Source organism: Aythya fuligula, chromosome 1 (genome assembly GCF_009819795.1).
Source record: "Aythya fuligula isolate bAytFul2 chromosome 1, bAytFul2.pri, whole genome shotgun sequence".
Lineage (NCBI taxonomy): Eukaryota > Metazoa > Chordata > Aves > Anseriformes > Anatidae > Aythya > Aythya fuligula.
In genome coordinates this window covers 25,858,514-25,878,739 of record NC_045559.1, presented here as the reverse complement: position 1 = coordinate 25,878,739, position 20,226 = coordinate 25,858,514, and the positions used below count along the sequence as shown (strand labels likewise).

Here is a 20,226-nt window from a genome sequence, read left to right as displayed (position 1 = left end):
CCCCTAGCCTCCTCGCTGGCAGGGCAGCGTGAGGAGCTGAAAAGTCCTTGGCTCTATGTACACACTGCTCTATGACATTTGTGTTGTCTACATTGGTGTGTTTTCACCACAGTTTTCATCAAAAATCCAAAATGCTACATTGTGTGAGCCTCTGAAGAAAATTAATCTGTACCAGACAAAACCATGATAGTTGCCTATGCTTTTCTTTTCCTGAAATATAAGTCATGAGAATCTAATTATTTTGGAGCTGTGAGGTCACTTTAGGAGAAAGATGAACTGAAAATTTTCAGTTCACTGAAATTAATTATTAATTAATAATTTTCAGTGGTCTAGCAAGCAAGCGGATTCCATGTCATGAGTAACTAAAAGGGTAGGAGTGGTGGTGTCAGTGCTTAGATGAGTGCTATAGAAATTCAATATAAGGATGGGAGAGGCCGGTATAATATGAAGTAACACGATTTCTATTCATTTGCTAAGAGAAGTGAAGGTTCAAATGTATTTCAGGTGATTACAGTACTTTGAGTAGATTATATGTGCAGATACATGCAGTACTCAAATTCTTTAGCACCCATTGACTTCTCTAGAGAGAAACTAACCTGGCTAGTATGGATTTTTACTGTGAACTTTTTCAGTTGCAGGAATCAGAACAACAGCGTATTCAGTCCTGAACATTGTGTTCACGACTTAAAGACTGTCTTAGATAATAAGGAAAGAGAATTAGTAGCTTCTTCCCAGAAACTGCAAGACATTCTGTTATCATCTTCTGGAACTAATACTACTATAAAACAACTGGAAGAGCACGTGCAAAGGTAAGAAGATAACATAGTGAAACAAGATTTTCCTTTCTGTGATTATATGAAAACAACAGGATTGTTTTGTTGCATCACAGGATATTACTATAGGGTTTTAAAAGAAGGTTTTGCATTAGATTAGATATGTTCTTTCACACTGTTCTTTCAGAACTTGTACTCATGTGAATTTCTGTCATAAGACCTGTATTTCTCTTTCAGGCTTGAAATTGAAAATGCCAGATTGGAAGCCACGGCCAAACAACAAACCAACAGGATTGAAGCACTTCAGAAAGATCTGCAAACTTCTGCCTCAGTAAGCTAGTCAGGTTATACAGTTTATTCCTCAGTAAGCTAGTCAGCTTACTGAGGAATAAACTTTCCTTTTTTTTTTTTTTTTTTTTTTTTTTTTTTTTTTGAGCTTATTAGCATAGTAATTTATTTTATGTGAGAAAGCTATAAGATGGGATTTTTCTGGACAGTGTAGGGGAGATCAGTTCCTAAATTCTGCTGACGATAGGCGGCTCTGAAAATCCTGCTGGGTGCTTCCCCAGATTCCCAGTTTTGAGAGTTTTCTTGTAATATTATAGCAAGCCCTACTTAATGCTGTCTAAGGTAAGGTTTTGATGCTCAAGTGCCGGTTTAAATATTTTCCGTTTTATACCTGTCATGACATCAGATGCTGCTTCAGACACATATCAGTATGTGCATCTTGAAAGATTTTCAGCAAGTTACCCCAGGGAAATTCCACAACTGATATTGGTGCCAAGAGCTTTATGCCAGAAGCCTGACTGGAGGAACAACTGAGGGAATTGGGGTTGTTTAGTCTGGAGAAGAGGAGACGCAGGGGAGACCTTGTTGCTCTCTACAACTGCCTGAAAGAAAGTTGTGGGGAGCTGGGGTTGGCCTCTTCTCACAGGTAACTAGTGATAGGACCAGAGGGAATGGCCTCACGTTGCACCAGGAGAGGTTCAGGTTAGAAATGAGGAGACATTTCTTTTCAGAAAGAGCAGTCAGGCATTGGGACGGGTTGCCCAGGGAGGTGGTGGAGTCACCGTCCCTGGGGGTGTTTAAGGGAAGGTTGGACCTGGTGCTTAGGGACATGGTGTAGGGGATGGTTGGACCAAATGATCTTGGAGGCTTTTTCCAGCCTTAACGATTCTCTGATCAGACCGGGACAAGGATTATATTCCCCAGAGATTTTGCTGTGCAGAATTGCTTTGCCCTTGGTGGCTTGGTGTGTGTTTTCATGAAACAGTAAAGAGGAATTTTCATGGTATCATTTGCAGAACTTGTTGCAAGGCTTGGAATTTCTCAGTGCCCCAACTCAGTGGTTAATATTAGCATAAATAAGGTGGTTTCATTCTGCGGCTTATATGAAGTAAATAATTTTTATATTCTAACTGATACACTAGGGTCATTGTTACACCTTAGTTAATTAATGTTGAAGAGGTTTCAAAAATAATTGTACCTGAAAGTTGAACTTTGCATGCTGTGCTGACACTGGCAAAAGAGGAGGGAAGGCAGTCACAGGTGCTTACACTTCCCCCTTAGTTAAGATAACATGACTTTCAAATGTACTGTGAACACACCAAGGATATTTTCCCATTCATCGAAGATTCTTTGTATTCTACATGGTTCTCTCCCTGGAGCAAATGGCAGAGGTGATGATTGCTATGAATTTTATGATAGCATCAGACTAAGGTAGTTTGGATTGTTGGTGGTAGGATAAAAATTAAAACTATGAAGAGATGGAAAGATGTGTGTAATATTTATTTCTGGTACTGAAGTGTGAAACTTCGGTCTAGAAAGTCATTGTGTCTTTTTTTTTTTTTTTTAAACACTTCCTTAGGTTCATAATCGCCTAGAGGACTTGAATAACTGGCTTGCGGACAACACAGACAACTGCAGAAGAGTACCAACATCAGCAGGTACCTTAATGGCTTCGCAAATAACTGGTTTAGTCTTTTTTGTTTTGTTTTGTTTTGTATGCAGGTAATTAATGAAAGATTGGTACGTTGTAAAGTACAGATGAGCTGACAAATACCCTTCTGGTTTCAGGGCAAGGCACCTTCAAGGTAAAGGCTGTAAATTTCTGCATTCCTCTGCTGGCTGCTGCATTTTGTATCTGTGTGGTGGTATGTGGATACTTGTGTTCATTGGCATGATTCTTTGATGGATATGATGGATGATGTGGGCAGGAGGGAGATGTGTGGTTGAAGGCTGAGAAGGGAGACTGGACTTGGGAGATCTGTGTTATCTTCAGCACTTTGTCACAGCTTCCACATGAGCTCGTTAGCTTCTTTTCCCACATGTGAATAGATTTCTGGTGCTGTCCTGCTACATGAGGGGCTGAGGTAAGGAAAAAGTAATTAAGTGAGGTGATGCGTGGGCAGTGGCTGGCAGCTGGTGTATGTGCATGGTCTAGCATCTTGTGAACCCTGGAGTATTCTTAAGGGACTCTGTTTGTGGAATGAAACTGTTGCAGGGATCTGCTGGAAGTAAAAAGCTGTTGGTTTTCTGTCCCGTGAAGTCTGAGCTCTTTGTAGCCTTCTTTTCTTTCTTCCTCTTTTGGTGTCATACTAATTTAGAAGCAATCATCAGGTTTCAGGCATACATACACTGTTTTTTAACATTTATTTATCTTACCTCTACATTGTTGTGCATTAGGACCCGGATTTGACCCTACTCTGTAAGGACACATGAGAAAGCTTTACAAAATTGTAAATTTACACCTAAACCTTGTGCAAAGTTTTTGTCTTTCTGTAGATTAGTGGATGTTTTGTTTTTAAATATGCTACTCAACACATCTAGTTAACTTTTATTCTATACATGTGAACTGAATAAACAAGCTCATTTCCACATAAATACATCTGTGACTCAAATCTTTGTTGCTTGTGTAAAAGGAGAATATTGCTGATTTGAAAACATTTCTTGCTCTGAGAAGATATGTAGTTCTACACAAGCAGTGAATGTAGGATAGACAAATCAATATGAACTTAAACAATTATGTATCATTATGAAATCAAGAGGAACTTGTGAAGAAAGTGGTAGGGAAATTTTGAGTGTCGTCTTACTCCTAGAGTTGTAAACCTCATTTGTCACATACAGAGCACTGACTCTTTCCACTAGCTTTAAGTGCTGTTCTTGGTTGTGTTCCTGAGCTGTGTTTTACACTTTGTATTAATATTCACTGTAGATGAGAGGAGAGCGTACCCTGCTTCCAGTTAAGTTACTACTTCATATAGCAGTGTTGGCTTTCTAGTTATGTTGTTTTTTTTCTTTGCCATTGTTACTTCCACAGATGCAAAAGCAGAATTTGCTGCCTCTGACATCAAAAGACTCACGCAGTATGTGGGAGGAGGAATGAAGTCAAGAACCCATCTTGAAGATCGTCTTGCTCAGCTTGGCAGGGAAAAGGCCGAGCTCCTAGAACAGGTGAGCCGTAACACCTACTCAGTATCCAGAGTTATGTTCACATTTTTGCTGACTTTTTAACATACTCAGCCTTTTCTCTTCTTGCTATTCGGACCACAAGTAACTGTTGATTTGGGGTTATGCAGGAATTGAATAAGAAAGCTCATGGAGTATGTCTCTGTAAATGCTGGAGTGGTTCTGCTGGAAAACAGTGTGGTTTGAGCACATTTTGCAAAACTGAAGTTCCCCAGTTCTTCATTTAAATTCCTTCTGGTCATATAGTCCCTTGACTTTGGGACAGGGTTAAAACACTTGATGCTTCCAGTACAGTGTATGGAGGAGCTGCTACAGGTTTTTCAGAATAGCAGGAGCTTAAAATTCTTGCAGAAAAATAAGGAGCAAGTACAAAGTGCAAGAAAAACTGCCAGATCCCTTCTGTTTTGCCTGAGAAGACACCAAAAGAAAGAACGATGACTGAATTAGTAAACACTGACAAAGAACATGCAGAGGGAATGGCAGAGGTGAATGAAACATTGACCAGCTCCAGAAGAGCCACCTTCTCCTCCTTGTTGAAGGTTCAATGAGAAGGTCTTTGCCACCCTCTCACTATGAAGCCCTAGGAGAGGTGGCCTTTGCTTCAGTGGGGACATCTCTTTCTGTCTCTCAGTATTGGCCCCTCTGTGTGGAACCTGAAGTGATTTCCTGCAGAAATGTTTGCAGGGACCCTAGTGTTCTGTTGAACTCTGAAAGGGGTGTACTGCAGCTTCTTTGTGGAGAACGCCACCTGCGCATACCACATGTAGATGCTGTCCCTGTGCTGGTTGTGCCATGTATCTTTTCTGTTTGAAAGTGCGAGAGTGAGAGAAAGAAAGTGAAGAAGTTGATAGAGTTGAAACGCCCAGTTGAGGTGCGTCTGGACCAGGAAATGAAAAGAAACATTGAACTGCAAAAAGAATGTCACAGGTATGGCTTGATTAGTACTTTAAAGGGAGATCCCATACAGCAGAAATCAAACTTTATGGGACTCGAGTGTAAAAATAGGTGAGGGTAACTGTCTGTGAGCAAATTCAAGCCTCATGCTAGGCCTTACAAGGCTCTTCTGTAAGCGTGCCTATGCTTTTACAGAGCTGCCAAAAGAACTTCAAATGCAGGTTGCCCTGCAAGTCTCCTGGGAGGGAAGGAAGTCCCTTCTCCATTTGTTCCCTCCGTTGAGGCGCAAGGTGGACCCTCCAAGTGATCTGTGGCACTGGAATGCTGGTTTTTCTCAGTAACTCCTGGTCTGTCGAGTGTGTTAAAGCCATCTTTATGCTGTTTATGTCTGAGAATGTGAAACAGGCTGGTAGTTCCTTCACCTCATTGTTTTCTTGACTAATTTGCCACTCAGGTGCAAGAGGCTTCTAAACAGAGCTATGAAGAAAATCAGGATGTATGAGGCCAGAGAAAGAGAGTCTCAGTTTAATTTCCAGGGAGAAATGAAGAACAGGTATTCTGAAATGGTCAATGAAGTTGGCAGATTGAGAACAAAGGTGAGTTCTGGATTGTTTGTTTATATATGGCATTATTTTCTGGAAATCTGTAATATTATTCTCATATACTTGCTTCTCTAAATGGTGTTGTTGGCTCCCAGGGCAGGATGCAGTGAAGGGATGAAGAAGTTTTCTAACTTACCAGCAGTTGTCTCAGCCCGTCTTTCCCTAGCCATGGGCACCCTGATGTCGAGGACCAAGAAGTGCTTTTGAGCTGCCGTGGGTGTCTTGTTCAGTTGCATGGAACCCTTTAGCTACCTTTCCCCTCGTTACTGAGAGGTGCTGCTAAGGCACACGTGTGCTTTAGAAGGTTCTGTAGAAGGCCTCAAGTGCCCTTGTGGTGGCCCATTCTTAGTCCAAAGGCTCGTAGCATTCTCGTGGCTTCACTGCCATTCGAAGAGTTCTGTTATTTGAAAGGAAATAGCATTGTGTGTAGGCACTGTAAAATGAAGATTATTTTTTATTTTATTTTATTTTATTTTATTTTATTTTATTTTATTTTATTTTATTTTATTTTATTTTATTTTATTTATTTTATTTTATTTATTTTTGTTTCCTGAGGGTTTCTGTTTTTTTTTTTTTTTTGTCGTTGGTTGTTTATTTGTTTGTTTGTTTGTTTTTTCTATCTATTTATAAAAGGCAGGAACCTCCTGAGTGTATTTTTAGTAGGTATAAAAAAGGGTATATTTCTGGAGGAGGAGAGCAAGACAGCACCGCAGCTGACCTTTGGGACTTAATGGGACATCTGCTATATCCTCCATATCCTTGCACCCACACATCAGCTTTGACCAGGAGAGAAAAGGCCTTCCTCCAGCAGCTCTGCCAAAATGGGCCTCCTGAGGCACTGTTTGCAAAGCTTTCAGAGTAACGGCAGGAAGAGCATTGGTTGCTCGTGCCTACTCCGTTCTGCACTGCAGCGCTTCCCCCCCAACACACACAATAGGCGTTCTTTCTGGTGTCTGGGTAGAGGCGTGTTTGATGTCCCATGAGCAGAGGAGCATTTCGGGCAAGAGCGTCCCTAGCACCTTTCATCCCAGTCCCACAAGGGAAATGCTGCTGGTTTAGTACCTCTTTGTGGTGTGTGACCTGCTTCAGAAGAACTAAGGAAGGATGGGAGCTTGGGAATCCTGTTGGTAATGATGTTAAAGCTGTTCTTCTTTTAAAATACAAGCCTAGCTTTACTTTGGTCTTAATACTGTGTCAGAAGATAACAAATACAGTATTGGTGGCCTTCCTATATGAATTTTCACTGAATTTAATGTTTTTTGACCCGTCTACCTTTATTTTATTGCTGTCTACAGGTTAGTGAACTTTCCCAGCAGCTGGAGCTGGAGTCGAAAAAATGTATGCAGCTGGAATCACAAAATCAGGATTTGCGAGAAGAGCTGTCTGCTCTGCGTGGGAATCATGAAATACTGGAGAAGAGTAAATGCCAGCTGAAGGAAGAGGTGGCAAACCTCAGACATCGTTTGGAAACTAATATGGTGGATCACAGCCAAATAGAGCAATATAAAAGAGAGATGGAAGAACGAGCTGGACAAGAAATCAGACAAAAGCTACAAGAAGTCAATTTGTTTTTGCAGGTATATTAAGTAGTCATTTTTGCCTTCAGTCTTTATTACATTATATTTTTTCTGTCATTTTTAGTATTTTATTTATGGTGCCTCATTCTGTATGTTAGTGCTGTGCTTCTGTCTTCCCAGAAGGGAAGTGGGAGAAGGGAAAATGGTTGGGCTAAAATGTTTTTGTGTGTGTGACGTGCCTGCAGGATCCCAAGTCTGTAGTCTGCCCATGGCAGACTTGGTTTTGCAGTTCTTAGAGGATATAGCTGTCTAGTGATCTTGTTCTCTCTGTTCATCGTCAAATGAGCATTGTAACTTAGATAGTTTGGCCAGACATCCAGGTCTTGCTTTATCATTCTGTGGGGTAAAGTGCTCAGGAAAGAAGTCACTTAAGTTACACAGACTTTTGTGAAGGGGGCAGGAGGGTGGGATAGTACCCTCATAGTTTCTTTATAGAATCTTTTTCTGCCTGACCTGTGCTGCAGAGATAATGTTCTTTTGGTACTACATTTGAATAATAGTGCTAAGAGCAGATACCGCTCTGAATTAATTATTTAATGTGGTAGTTCCAGAGTTCTGTCTTGATTGCTGATGGTAGTGAGGAGGCACAGTTGCCTCAACTTTGTAAGTTTGGGCCCTTGAAATTGAGTATGTTGGGGGGGGGGGGGGAGAGAGACAGTTCTCTTTTTCTTTATGGTGGTTGAAATTGCATTATCTGCTTCAGACACAGGCAGCCTCCCAAGACAGGTTAGAACAAATCAGAGCCAGTCACCATGCTTCGCTGAGAAACCAACTAAAACACAGAATTAAAGATCTTGAATGTGAGTTGGACAGGATAAAAAATACGCAACAAGACAGTATTTTTCAAAAAGAATCCACACAAGCAGAAGTGGAAAAATACAAAGAACTGTATCTGGAAGAAGTGAAAATTAGAAGATGTCTAGCAAATAAGCTGGAAAGGTAAGTCCGTGCTTTTTTGGAGTGTTAGCAAGATGTGAAGTGGTAGCAAGTTGTATGAAAAACATTGTACAATTTCCTCCTGAAATCCCTCTTCTACTTCTGGTCAGCATTATGTCAGTAAATGTGCATAATATGGCATATTACAAATTTCAATTTTTTAATTTTATAAAAAGAGTCCTCTACGACCCTTCCCCTTTTTAAGAACTGCCTTCATTTCATGTCAGTGTTCCAGCAGTGCTGCCACTGGTCATCCTATTATTAGAGTATTTTTGAAGTTAACAGCATTTTAACAGGCATCCTTTTGGCCCCTTCTAATAATGTCCTCCTCTTCTTCTTCTGTGTAAGGCAGAAAAGAGTGACTGAATGTCCTGTCCCACTGTCTGCAAACTAGGAATGCATAAAGATAGACTTTCCAGGGGGTGGACTCTTGATTCTGTGACACAAAAACAATCTTTTTGGCTGCCATTTTGGCAGTATGTGTGAGGTTTGTGCTTTCCTTGGGTGGCGGAGAGTATCCCGGAGTTCTTCTGCAGGTGATGCACCTTTGAGAAGAAGCTGTGTAAATATATGGCATGCTTTCAAGTCCTAATGCTTCAAATGTATTCAGTGCTAAAGTGTTACTAACTTGCTGCTTTCTACAGGTAGTATAACTTCCCAGAAGTAGGTTCTCCAAAATCTTCATATTGGTTTACCACTCTCATTTTGAATTCTTTAATCTCTTTATTTTCAGAAGTTAAATTAAAGTCAAAAGACCTGGAAAGTGAATTTGCAAAAATACTACAAATATAATTCTTTGCATGGTTTTAAATGTTTCAGAGCTAATGAGAGACTAGCAGAAGCCAATGCTAAGCTCCTTCAAGAGCGCCATAGAAGCAAACCTTTAATTGCAAGCAGCATTGTCGGTGGAGGTCTGGCTGCAAGTCCAGTTCTGTATTCAACTGAACTGGGACATATTAGCAACAATCCGGCACTGAATAGAAGTCTAAATCTAGGAGGAAGCTTCCTTGGCCCAACTGGGAATGCATTATCGTCGAGAAACAGGGTTGAAGCCTATGTGGCTAAGGTAAGCATTGTGAAATGCTCTTCTAGCTACTGTTGAAGAATATTTGTAAGCAAAGTTATGATTCTTAGTGTACAGTTAGAATCTATCTATAGTTTGAAACCATAGTCTAATATGCTAAACCAACAGCTGATCATCAAAACATTACACATCTGTGTGGCAGGGATGAGGCTTTCTGTCATTGGGATTGTACAAAATTCCAAGAGTGCTCAGAGACCAAAAATACTGGCATCTAAATAATGAACTACTATTAACTAATACATGTCTATTTATTAACAAGAGAAATGTGATAAAGAACGCTGTGGAAGAAGTTCCCAGCTAAGCTATTCATTAAATTTAATGTACAGTGTGTAGATAACTGTATGACATCTTTAAAATGGATAACTTTGAATGCAAAATCCCATCAGACATCTTTACTCAAGACACTTTTTCTTTCCTTGCTGATTTTCATTTTAATACTTTCTTTGGTGGAACATGTTTGAGTACATTAATACCAACAAAGGATGCTTCAAACCTAGGATGATAGCAGCATGATTGCTTAACTTCTTACTATATTGTGGGATGCATGCTGTGCCTAGGAGGCATCTCTCTTTGTGGTTCCTGCTGAGTATTATTACCTGAAATAATAATACCTAAATAAAATAAATTATTCTTCAGGAAGTCTTCACAGCTTTCTAATTTTACAGCAATGCTGCAACCTCTACAATAGCTTTGTAAAAGTAGCATAAAATAGTACAGCCCTAACAGAACGGTGAGCGTTATATCAGGAGATCTGGAAGCCAGATGTCAGTAGGTTGTGATCAGTGCTCCACTTGGCACAGGATTAAAGCATGGATAAGCTTCTCTGTTCAGGCAGTGTGTTTTATTGCTCACGTATTCTGTTGTTGAATGAATGTGAAAAGCTATTAATTCACCTGCAAGTCCATCTCAGTTCAGTGGTCCTACCCACATGGGAAGGATCCCAAGGATCCCATTTAAACAACATGTCTACATATTACATCTTTTTGTTTGTTTGTTTGTTTTGTTTAGTTTTTGTTGTTTTTTAATGGACAGAGGAGCGTAAGTAACACGTAGTAGTGTCAGTTACAAAGATGAACTTTTCTGATTTACTGTCAATGTGGCTTACTTGTATCATGCAAGTAGTGTGAACAGGATGCAATTCAGGGACCCATGCAAAAGTGAAATAAAGAAAATGCCAGGACAAGGGAATGAGGGAAAGGGAGCAAGGAACTAGTAAGGGAAGAATACAGAGATGGGAGCAAGGTATTAAAAGAAAAAGAAGGAAACCATCCTATTTCTAGGAGAAGAGAAAAGGTTAACAGCTGTTCTTTTTTTTCTTTGAAGAAAGAGTAAAAAGACAGTGAAGGGAAAGAAAGTGGGAGTACGTAGGACTATTTCCTAACTGAATTACAGCAAAATTCTTCATATAGTCCTTTCCATTTTAATTTTCCAGAAGAACTTGGAACTCTTTGGGCTTCTTAAAGTTTGGTCAATACCAAGGTCCATATTTCACTGGTTCCCTTAAACATGTTATAGAAATTAAATATTTCAAATGTTATTTCATAGTTCGTTTTTATGCAGTTGATAATATTTATTCCTAGCTTTTATATGGGCTGCTTCAACAGGTTGTGAAAATGATTCACAAACCTGCTTGTGAAAAACAATACTTGAGCTGATTCCAAGAAACGTGTGCATTAGATCTGTGAATGGTGATACTGTTCTCAGTCAATATCCTGACTTCAGTGGCACCCGTAAAGTTGTTTTTTTTTTTTTTTTTTCCGATTGTATGACTCTTGCATTTTGCAAGGGATTGGTGTTATGGGGAAGGCTTTTAGATTTTGGTACTGTTTTTTGAGGCTTCACTTGCAAGGTTTAAAAAACAACAACAAAAAAAAAAAACAACCATCAGCCTTGAGCAGACTCACAAGGAAATGTGAGAAAATATTGAGTTATACAGTCCGGCCTCACCTGGAGTACTGCGTGCAGTTCTGGGCACCACAGTACAAGAAGGATATTAAACTATTGGAGAGTGTCCAGAGGCGGGCGATGAAGATGGTGAAGGGCCTGGAGGGGAAGACGAATGAGGAGCAGCTGAGGGCACTGGGCCTGTTCAGCCTGGAGAAGAGGAGGCTGAGGGGGGACCTCACTGTGGTCTACAACTTCCTTGCGAGGGGGAGTGGAGAGGCAGGTGACCTATTCTCTGCAAACACCAGTGATAGGACCCGCAGGAACAGTGTTAAGCTGAGGCAGGGGAAGTTAGGCTGGACATCAGGAAGAGGTTCTCCACCAAGAGGGTGGTTGGCACACTGGAACAGGCTCCCCAGGGACGTAGTCACTGCACCAAGCCTGTCTGAATTTAAAAAGTGACTGACTGTGCTCTTAGCCACGTGGTCTAAACTTTTGGGTAGACCTGTACGGTGCCAGGAGTTGGACTTGATGATCCTTATGGGTTCCCTTCCAACTTGTGATATTCTGTGATTCTATGATACATTATATTTCTCCATCTTGAATTACATGTTAGGTGAGATTTTCTGTTTGTTATTTGAAGGGGGCTGGGTTCTAAATTTCTCTTGTGGGACCTAGTCCCCTGAAGTTTTCTCTGATCTTGTTTACAACCTACAAAAACTTTTCAGTAGAGAAGCTGAGGATAATTGGTTCATACTATACATGCTTTATATACGTGTTTCTTAGGATTAGCTTTAAATTCTAAAATAATATGACATTATAAAGTTTGTTTGTTTGTTTTTCTGAATGAAGGTAAATCCTCAGATAACTTACCCATTCTTTTACAATTTTTTGCCACATCCCTTTAAGAAAAACCCAGAACTCTTAGCTTGCCTGTTTTCCCCTCAATCAAGCAGAAGGCTGGTCTCTGGGACTTAGAATTACTGGTGTGAATTTATCCTTCTTTTCACCAAATCCAACAGTTTGGGAACAACTGAGACTACTTGTAATGGCAATGTCTGTAGACTCAAGTCACTCAATGTTAAATATATTCAGAAGAATCTTAAAACCTAATCTTGTGTTTTCAGTCCTTCAGAAAAAGAAGCAGGGTTCTCAGGTGCAGTAGTTGCTAGAGGATATGTATCTCAGCATATATTTCACTAGAACTGGTATTTGAAGAGACACCACATACCTGAGGAAACTGAAAGCATGGGATTCCTGACAGGTGCATGTGTAAAAGATTTGAATTAGAAGTTTTAATCTATTTTGAACTATTTTACCAGTTGTGCTACTTAAGACTCTGCCTAACTTGTCACCAGACAAGTTAAAGTTAAAGTTAAGACGCAGAAGTTTCTCAGACTAACAGTGAGGTGAAGAAAAGGCTTAACTTCAGTTACACCTCAGATATTTCCGGTAACCTGGTTCCTTTCTACTGGGAAAAAAAAAAAAAAAAAAAAAAAGCCCTCTGAATTTGTATTGCCTTTAATTCAAGCCGAGTGCTGCCTTATTGGGTGAAAGAGATTACAAGCGCTCCTGACAGTAAAGCTTAAAAAGACAGGGAGTTAAAGAGCTTAAATCTCAGTGTGCCTCAGGTAGTTGTCTTGCACCTTTTTTTTTTTTTTTTTTTTTTTTTTTTTTTTTTTTTAAATCAAAGCTATTGGTGGAGATTTGGTGCTTCTCTCTGTACCTTCCTCAAAGTGAGGAAGGTTATTTGAAGTACAGGACATGCCTCTCCTTGAAAGAGGAAGCTTATACAGATTTTGACTTTGCTTTGTGCAAAAGCTTTGAAACAGCTTCAAGGACAAGAAGCTGAAAGTATTTCACACTGCCATTACTCAAAATGCTGGTATCAATTCCTTGTCCATGCAACTGGTAGAAGGTAAATTGCGCTGTTCCAAACAAGAGTATTGTACTTAGGGAATTTAGAGCTTAATGTAGACATGACATGACAAATTTGGAGTTTCAAGGCATGAAAGATTTCAGTTTTTTATAAACTACTGTTTAACATTAGAAGGCTAATATCACTGATGATGCATTTAGCCTTACATTTGAAGACAGTCATGTTGCAGGACTCAGCCAAAAATGAACATCCTACTCTCAACAATTATAAGAAATGGATGTTCCATTACAGTACAGCCCCTTTCCCCATACCAAGCGTATATGCTGCAGAAATCAATGACCTTGAAATGAACATGCAAAAGCATCTTGAAAAACTTCCAAAAAAGTTCATACTGACACATGCTAATTAACCAAAAGATCAAATCACATGTAATGTCTGTTTTATTATTAATTTTTATTGTTATTATAATCTTTTATTATTATTAGAACTCCAGGAGTGAGGAGTAAACTACAAGTACTTGAAAAATTCCATGTAAGTCACTACAAACAGTAGCTGTAGGAACTAACAAGCAATTCATTACGTTCTGGAATAATGTTGGCTGAAGTTGGTTTCATAGTAGGACTTGTGCCATTTGGAAAAGTGTGTCTGTATTTCCGTTACAGGAGTAAAGAGATCTTTGATGAGTTCTGTTTTTCAGTTTATGATTTGGTCTGCTGACTCCCAAACTGCTCACACATTGGCCTATCACTGTCTAGAATTAGACTGAACCAAGCAGATGAAACACACGTGCAAGGTTCTTTTAGTGGTCTTCTTACCATAATTTGGGAACTGCTGCTTTAGGCCTTAGATAAAGGCAGGGAATTTCTGCTGCAAGGAGTTTCGGAAGCAAGAGTCCTGTTAATAGGTTCAACAAACATCAAGCTTAAACCTTAACAGCTGTGCCAAAGGCATGGTGAAAATGAATGTGAGTGCATTGACACAGAAAATAATAGTGAACGCTGCTAGATGCAACAAGTGTGGTTAGCGGATATATGAAATCAGCTTTTCTACTGGTAACGTGAGAGCAGGAATGCCCTCCTCCTACTCTGTCCTCTCAGTTTCCTGTTCCCTTTCTGTTTTTGTTTCCTGCCTGCACTCCTGTATTGTAGCAGTCTTTGTATCGTTAGCCAATTTAGTTTGTTTTATTTACATGTAGGTCATGTTCTTAGTTCTTACTGAAGACTTTTAAACTTAAGGCCATTGTTCTTTCTTCTTCAATTCCTTAATCAAAAACCTGCCCGTCTCTCTCTTCTCTGCAGCCAGATACATGGCAGGGTTTGCAGCCAGCATTGTTTAATGTTGGGATGGTATTTTTTTATACTGGAAATGTTGTCTGTTTACGCTGTTAGGTTTTGATTAAAACTTTTACAGATGCATTCACATTTTCCTATTACTGCAAAATATTTTAAACTTGTTAGTTTGTCCAAGAGACAGGATCACCTCTGCAGAGCGCTTTTGTGCTTTAATGTATGTTACGGTTTTCGTGGTAGTTAACTGTCTATAAGATATCCTCCTTGCCAGTTCTGATATTCAGAAAGTTCTTGGTAGTAACAGCAATTCATATACGAAGTGCCAGTACTGTTCTGACTTCCTCAACTGGTGAGTATCATTTCATGGAGTCTCACAGGATCCAAGTTACTCTGCTCAAGCAACCTGTGTGGGTAAGTAGTAAGTCAAAACTGCTCTCTGAAAAAGAGTTTTCGAGAAGGTGACTGCTGCAGGGCAAGGTGACTGCAACCCAGGGTGCTACTGCCTGAAGAGATGTGCAGTGGGATGAGAAGTACCTCTGGGCAGAACTTGGTGCAGAACAGATCAGATCATTAATCAGTTTTCCAGTTCTGTTACTGTTGTCTGGCAAAAGTTTTTCTGGAATGTGAAGTTGTCACCTTATTGCTCAGGAGGTTCAGGATAGTCAGCTGTGTTGCCTTTTCCAGGGGGATAAGGGAAGGAAAACAACAGTGCAGGCACAAGTTATTATCTTCAAGTGTGTATTTGCCTGGCATTTCATTCCCTCTTTTGGAAATGAGCGTGCCAGCTTATTTTCACCTACTCCTCTTTCCTCAGACTTTCATAAGGATCACAAAGATGTTAACAGAGTATATAAGAAAAGAAGAACTTCCTATTTTCTTGATTCATCTGTACTTGTTGGGGAGGATTTGGTGGGCCTTCTGATCACTGCGGAGGCTCCAGAAACCAGTGGAAGTGGTTTCTCCTTCTGAACTACTACTGCTCTGCTTAGGATTGGTCTTGTTTCTGAGTTAGCTTTTAGTCTAGGTACTTGGTTTCCTTCATCTTTTTGTTAGCAGTGTCTCTGTGCATTAGGCTCCCTTCTGCTTCTTTCCCCTGCTTGTAAATAACTAGAGGTTGAAGGATCTGGGGGATCCTCTTCCTTCCTTCTTTCAGCTCCTTGTTCCCTTCTTCTACCTGTGAAGGTACCAAGAAATATCACTGAGTGATTCTTCTTCAGGTGGAGATGGTGAATTTGGTTGCAGCTATCCCTGTGGTCCTGGAGAGAATGCCCTTCCCTCCTCGCTGCTGGTTGTAGCCCCACTTCTTTGGCCCTCACAGTGGCCTGTATGGCTCCTCTTTTGAGGGTTTGCACAGTTCTTCCCTTCCAGAGATTCTTGCTTTCCCTGGCCTGTTGAGTACACCAAACAGTTTTTCAGTTCTTATCTTTGATATGTTGCTAGGCAAGCCTACTCATTTTATAAAATAAATCCCTGTTCCCCCAGGGATTCAGCACTGAAGTCAGAGAATGGACTGAATGGGTGAGGTTGGCAGGGACTTCTGGAGATCACCTAGTCTAACCACACCCCTGCTCAGAGCAGGTCAGCCGCAGCAGTTTGCTTAGGGTCATGTCCAGCCGTTTTTGAGCATCTCCAAGGACAGACACTCCACAACATTTCCTGGGCAAAGTGTTCAGTGTTTGACCATACTTGCTAAAATAGTAATACAAAAATCTTATGGTTTGAATTGATTTTCCTCTATTTCTACTTCTGCCTATTGTTCTTTCACTGGCACCACTGAGAAGAGTCTGGCCCTGTCTTCTTTATACTCCACCCACAAATCAGATAGTTACGCCCATGGATAAACCCCCTGAGCCTCCAAGCTGAACAGTCCCTGCTCTCCCAGCCCATCCGCAGAAGTCACGTGCTCCAGGCACCTAATTATATTCATGGCCTTCATATTTGCTAATGACACAAGTCTGGAAGCTGTCTGTATGCTGTCTGTTTCGACAGTCACTTCTCTGTGTCACAGACTTGATGGAAGATAATACAGGAGTCACGAGTATCATCAAATTGTACACAACAGTATGTAGTGTTCAGGCTGTGGCTCTTTGAAAGGTCTGATTTCTCACTATGAAGACTTTGCAGTCAGAATACAGGGCAGTAACTTAACTAGTTGGCAGCAAGAACCAGCTTCTAGGGGTGAGAGGGGTAAAGGCTGCTTCTAGTGATCCAGCCGATTTCAGTTCCATAGTAAAAACCCACAGCATTTGTTTTGCAGAACCTGCAGCTGCTGCTCATAGCTTCTCAGTAGATAGGTAACAATAAAATAACGTGGTTTTATGTTTTTCACATGTGTAATAACAATAAGGAAAAATACTGGCATGATCTATAGCAGCTCTTCCAATTTTCCATCTTAAGGTGGAAAAAAAGAAGAATATTGATGCGTGCTTTTTGTCCACAATGGAATGTATCGGTCCTTCAGCAGCTGCTGTTTGCAGCTGTTCTCTTACGAAGTCGCAGAAGTAGGCCTCAACCAAAACAGGCCCCGTGATGGCGTTTGTGCACATCTTATTGTTCGGCTGACGTTCTGCTCGTGTATTTGAAGATGGCCATCAACCATACACACACTTTTATAAAACCACTGTGCTTTCTTCCTCTACTTTTTTATGCTCAGTTATGTTCCAGATGGTGAGTTACCGATTTTGTTGTGTGCTAAAGTTAATGTTGCTCAGCAATGAGAATGCTATGGCCTGGCTGACCAAGAGTTTCTTTTTGTAAAAAAATCAACCCCCAAACGAAGACGTCTCTATTTAGGATGATGTTTTCAGTGTTTGACACACATTATACATGGTTTTCAAAACTGTTTTATTTTTTTATTGCAAAATATAACTCTTGAAATTTTAACTATATATTTTACCTGTAACTCTAGGTACGGCAGGAACTAGATGAAAGAATCGCTAAAGAACTTAAACAAGGTAATGTGTAATTCTGTTAGCAGTGTTTTTAAGGAAGATGATGATTGTTCCTAATTTTTGGAAATACTGACTTGAAAGCTGTCAAGGGCACACCTGTTTTCTGCTAACTGTCTGATTTAGAGTTTTATGTGGAAAACTTCCTGCTTACCAAAATACTGCACAGAATGTTCTGCAGTTACTTGAGAAAAAGCAAAGGAAACTAAACTACCTCCCCCACACAGGTGCACTTGACTTAAGCTAAAGGTATCTCTAGTCCTCAGACACAAACATCAAACGTAAAAGAAGCCCTGAGAGAAGATGTTTATAGACTTCAGCCATCACGTCTCTTTCTGCATACACTCATTGCATTTAGCACTGAAGCATACCATGACACATTTTCTGGTGTTAGTTCTAGGTTTTTGCTGTCTCTTATTCACTGCTTGTATTTGTAGTTTTATACATTGCAGTCTTCGGGATGAGCAAGAAGGATCAGTGACAAAATGCATCCTTTCTTTAGGAAAAGTTCATTCAGTAATGTTGAGGCAAATACAGTATGAGGTGGTTGCTCGCAACATGTAGTAAAAACATGTTCTGGAATATGAGGCCAGGTCTCCAGAGAGAAATTGCACCTCTTTCATGATAATTGTACTGCCAGAGTCACTGCTGCTGTGCCTGGAGCTATTTTGAAGCAACAAACCCCGAGAGCATTGCCTTCTGTTCCAGTGTGCTTCATTTATGTATAGTGAGTCCAGCTGTTGCTTTACAGCTCTTTACATTTGCTTGCATGGACACAAACCCATTGCTTTGTATCCACTGGCATTTTCAAATGTAGTGATGTGTATGCTAGGAGTCATAGTTTGGTTTTGAGGGGACCTTGCCTCAAGAAGGTGGATGGATGGAAACACAGCAGAGCTTTGTTTTTCTGCTCTCGTTGCATGTGGTGTTTCCATGGAGGAAAGAGGGGTTTGCCAGGGCAAGTTATAAAGACACCCCACAGAAAAGGCTGCATTAGTTCCAGGCTGGGGAGACTTGTCCTGCTTGGATTGCAGTACGAGGTGCTTCCATTTTCAAAGGCAGATCTTTTACAGATTGGTCACAATGAATACGGAAGCTGTTTTTAAGGGGTAGTGTTCCAAGATCTGCAGGGAGCTAAATTTAGCACTGGTGTAAGCTGGTAAGCTGTAAACTGGTGCAAGAGTTGTTTGCAGATTCCCTGAAGGTGTTCTGTGTGTAGCTTCTGAAATTTCTGTCACTAGTTTTAGAAGTACTGTTGACTGATAATTAAATGTGGAAAACAGTGTTTCTTCCTTTGTGCCTGTTCCTTTTTCATTTTCTTAGAAGTTTTTAAATCACTCTCCAGATTTTAGCCTGTCCCAGTTGCCCATAATATGACTTATTGAGTTAGTCTACTGTAAAAGTAGCATCATGAATCTTGTTTCTTTTCTCCCCAGCCACTGCTGAACTTGAAACTGGATCTGCTGGAGCTTCTCCCATGGTATCTACTGATGGATCTTCAAAAATTTCAACGTTGACCAGGATCCCCTTGCAAGGCAATACAGGAGTACCGTGATGTTTTAACCAAGAATTATTTGATCTGAACAAAATGCAAGGGAAAGGCACTAGAAATTTTGTTTACATAACATATCTGTGGTTTCCCATCCCATGGCTCAGAAGCAAAAATATCTTCATTGCAGTTTGAACATAAATTCTATTAAATAGGTGTCACTTGTTTTTTGATGTATGGTTGGTTTATTTTGCACTCAATATAAGAACCATATCTGTTTTTTCTGAGTAGCAGAATGACTTAATCTTGATTCATGAACTTTACAGAACTCTCAAAATGTTTCTGATTAAAGTTAGTTGAAATATTTTGTTCCCCTCTTGTTCAGTGTTTTAACAAAAGCATTTCTTTTGTTCTGTTTAATACTTCCATTCTATGTGTTTTAGTGTTTCCAGTGTTATTTTAATGCTTAGGATATCATTTGGTTGGCTTTTTGTCTGCTGCCTTCAGTCCTGATGCAGTGAATATTTGTTGATTTAGTGAAAGTTTTACCAGTGTTTAAGCTGGAAAACAGGGCACTTTATATTGCTATCACTTTTATGTCCACTAGGCTTAAAAATACTGTGAATGTACAGTAGTGCCAAGAAAGCTTTTATGTGATATGTTTGTTTGGTATCCATGTTGGTTTTTGTATTACAACTTGCTTCAGCTTTAGACATTTGCAGTTGCTAGATGAACACCTGTGGTGACCTGAAACAGTCCACATAGGGAAAAAGGAATATTAACATTGCAAACTTTGGTCTGCTTGGTACGTAACACTATTTGTGTGATAGAACAGCTTTTTGTTGCTGCTAGCAGCTGATGATGTGGTGGCGGTAGCCCAGATGGTAGCCAGTGTTCTGGGACATTTGTGTCAATAAAAGAAGCAGGTTTACTTATTTCAGGGAGTTACCTGTTACTGAAGATCAGCAATCTTCATTTCACGTCTACCAAACTTGCTGGCAATTAGAAGATTATAGAACAAATGAAGTCCAGATTCTGGAGAAATAAAAATGGTTGTATTGAGATAAATGAAGACTGGAAAAAAAAATAATGTTTTTTTTACCCACTAATTCAAGGACCTGAGTTAACAGGCAGTGAGGAAAGCAATGAATGTTGCTGTGACGCTGTTCCTTTTTATATGAATACATATTTGTGAAGCTAATACACTGTATTTAATTCCAGGCATTGTTTCAACTTGGTATTTAATAAAATTTAAAATCTAATACGTCTTTGTTTTATTATATTCCCCTTCTTGATTTTGTTTTCAACCTCCTTCCTTGCCTGTATGACTTGCTAGAGCTGTCCTCTGCTCTCTTCAGCTCTGTTCATGGCTGTGCCTTCAGCCTGGCCTGAGAGCAGGTAAA

General features: G+C 40.0%; 1 protein-coding gene across 1 annotated transcript in view; it reads left to right on the top strand.

Moving 5' to 3' along the window:
• LOC116489095 (ankyrin repeat domain-containing protein 26-like) overlaps positions 1 to 19,197 on the top strand; it is a 57,820-nt gene extending 38,623 nt beyond the window's left edge. Inside the window, 16 exon segments of the mRNA XM_032187183.1 lie at positions 633 to 665; positions 667 to 809; positions 1,011 to 1,104; positions 2,641 to 2,664; positions 2,666 to 2,719; positions 4,093 to 4,153; positions 4,156 to 4,226; positions 5,056 to 5,168; positions 5,590 to 5,731; positions 7,033 to 7,314; positions 8,018 to 8,253; positions 9,070 to 9,316; positions 17,295 to 17,340; positions 18,771 to 18,833; positions 18,836 to 18,859; positions 18,862 to 19,197. Of these exon segments, the coding sequence (XP_032043074.1) occupies positions 633 to 665; positions 667 to 809; positions 1,011 to 1,104; positions 2,641 to 2,664; positions 2,666 to 2,719; positions 4,093 to 4,153; positions 4,156 to 4,226; positions 5,056 to 5,168; positions 5,590 to 5,731; positions 7,033 to 7,314; positions 8,018 to 8,253; positions 9,070 to 9,316; positions 17,295 to 17,340; positions 18,771 to 18,833; positions 18,836 to 18,859; positions 18,862 to 18,917 (1,689 nt within the window). The 3' untranslated portion in view covers positions 18,918 to 19,197.
• Positions 19,198 to 20,226: the final 1,029 nt, after the last annotated feature.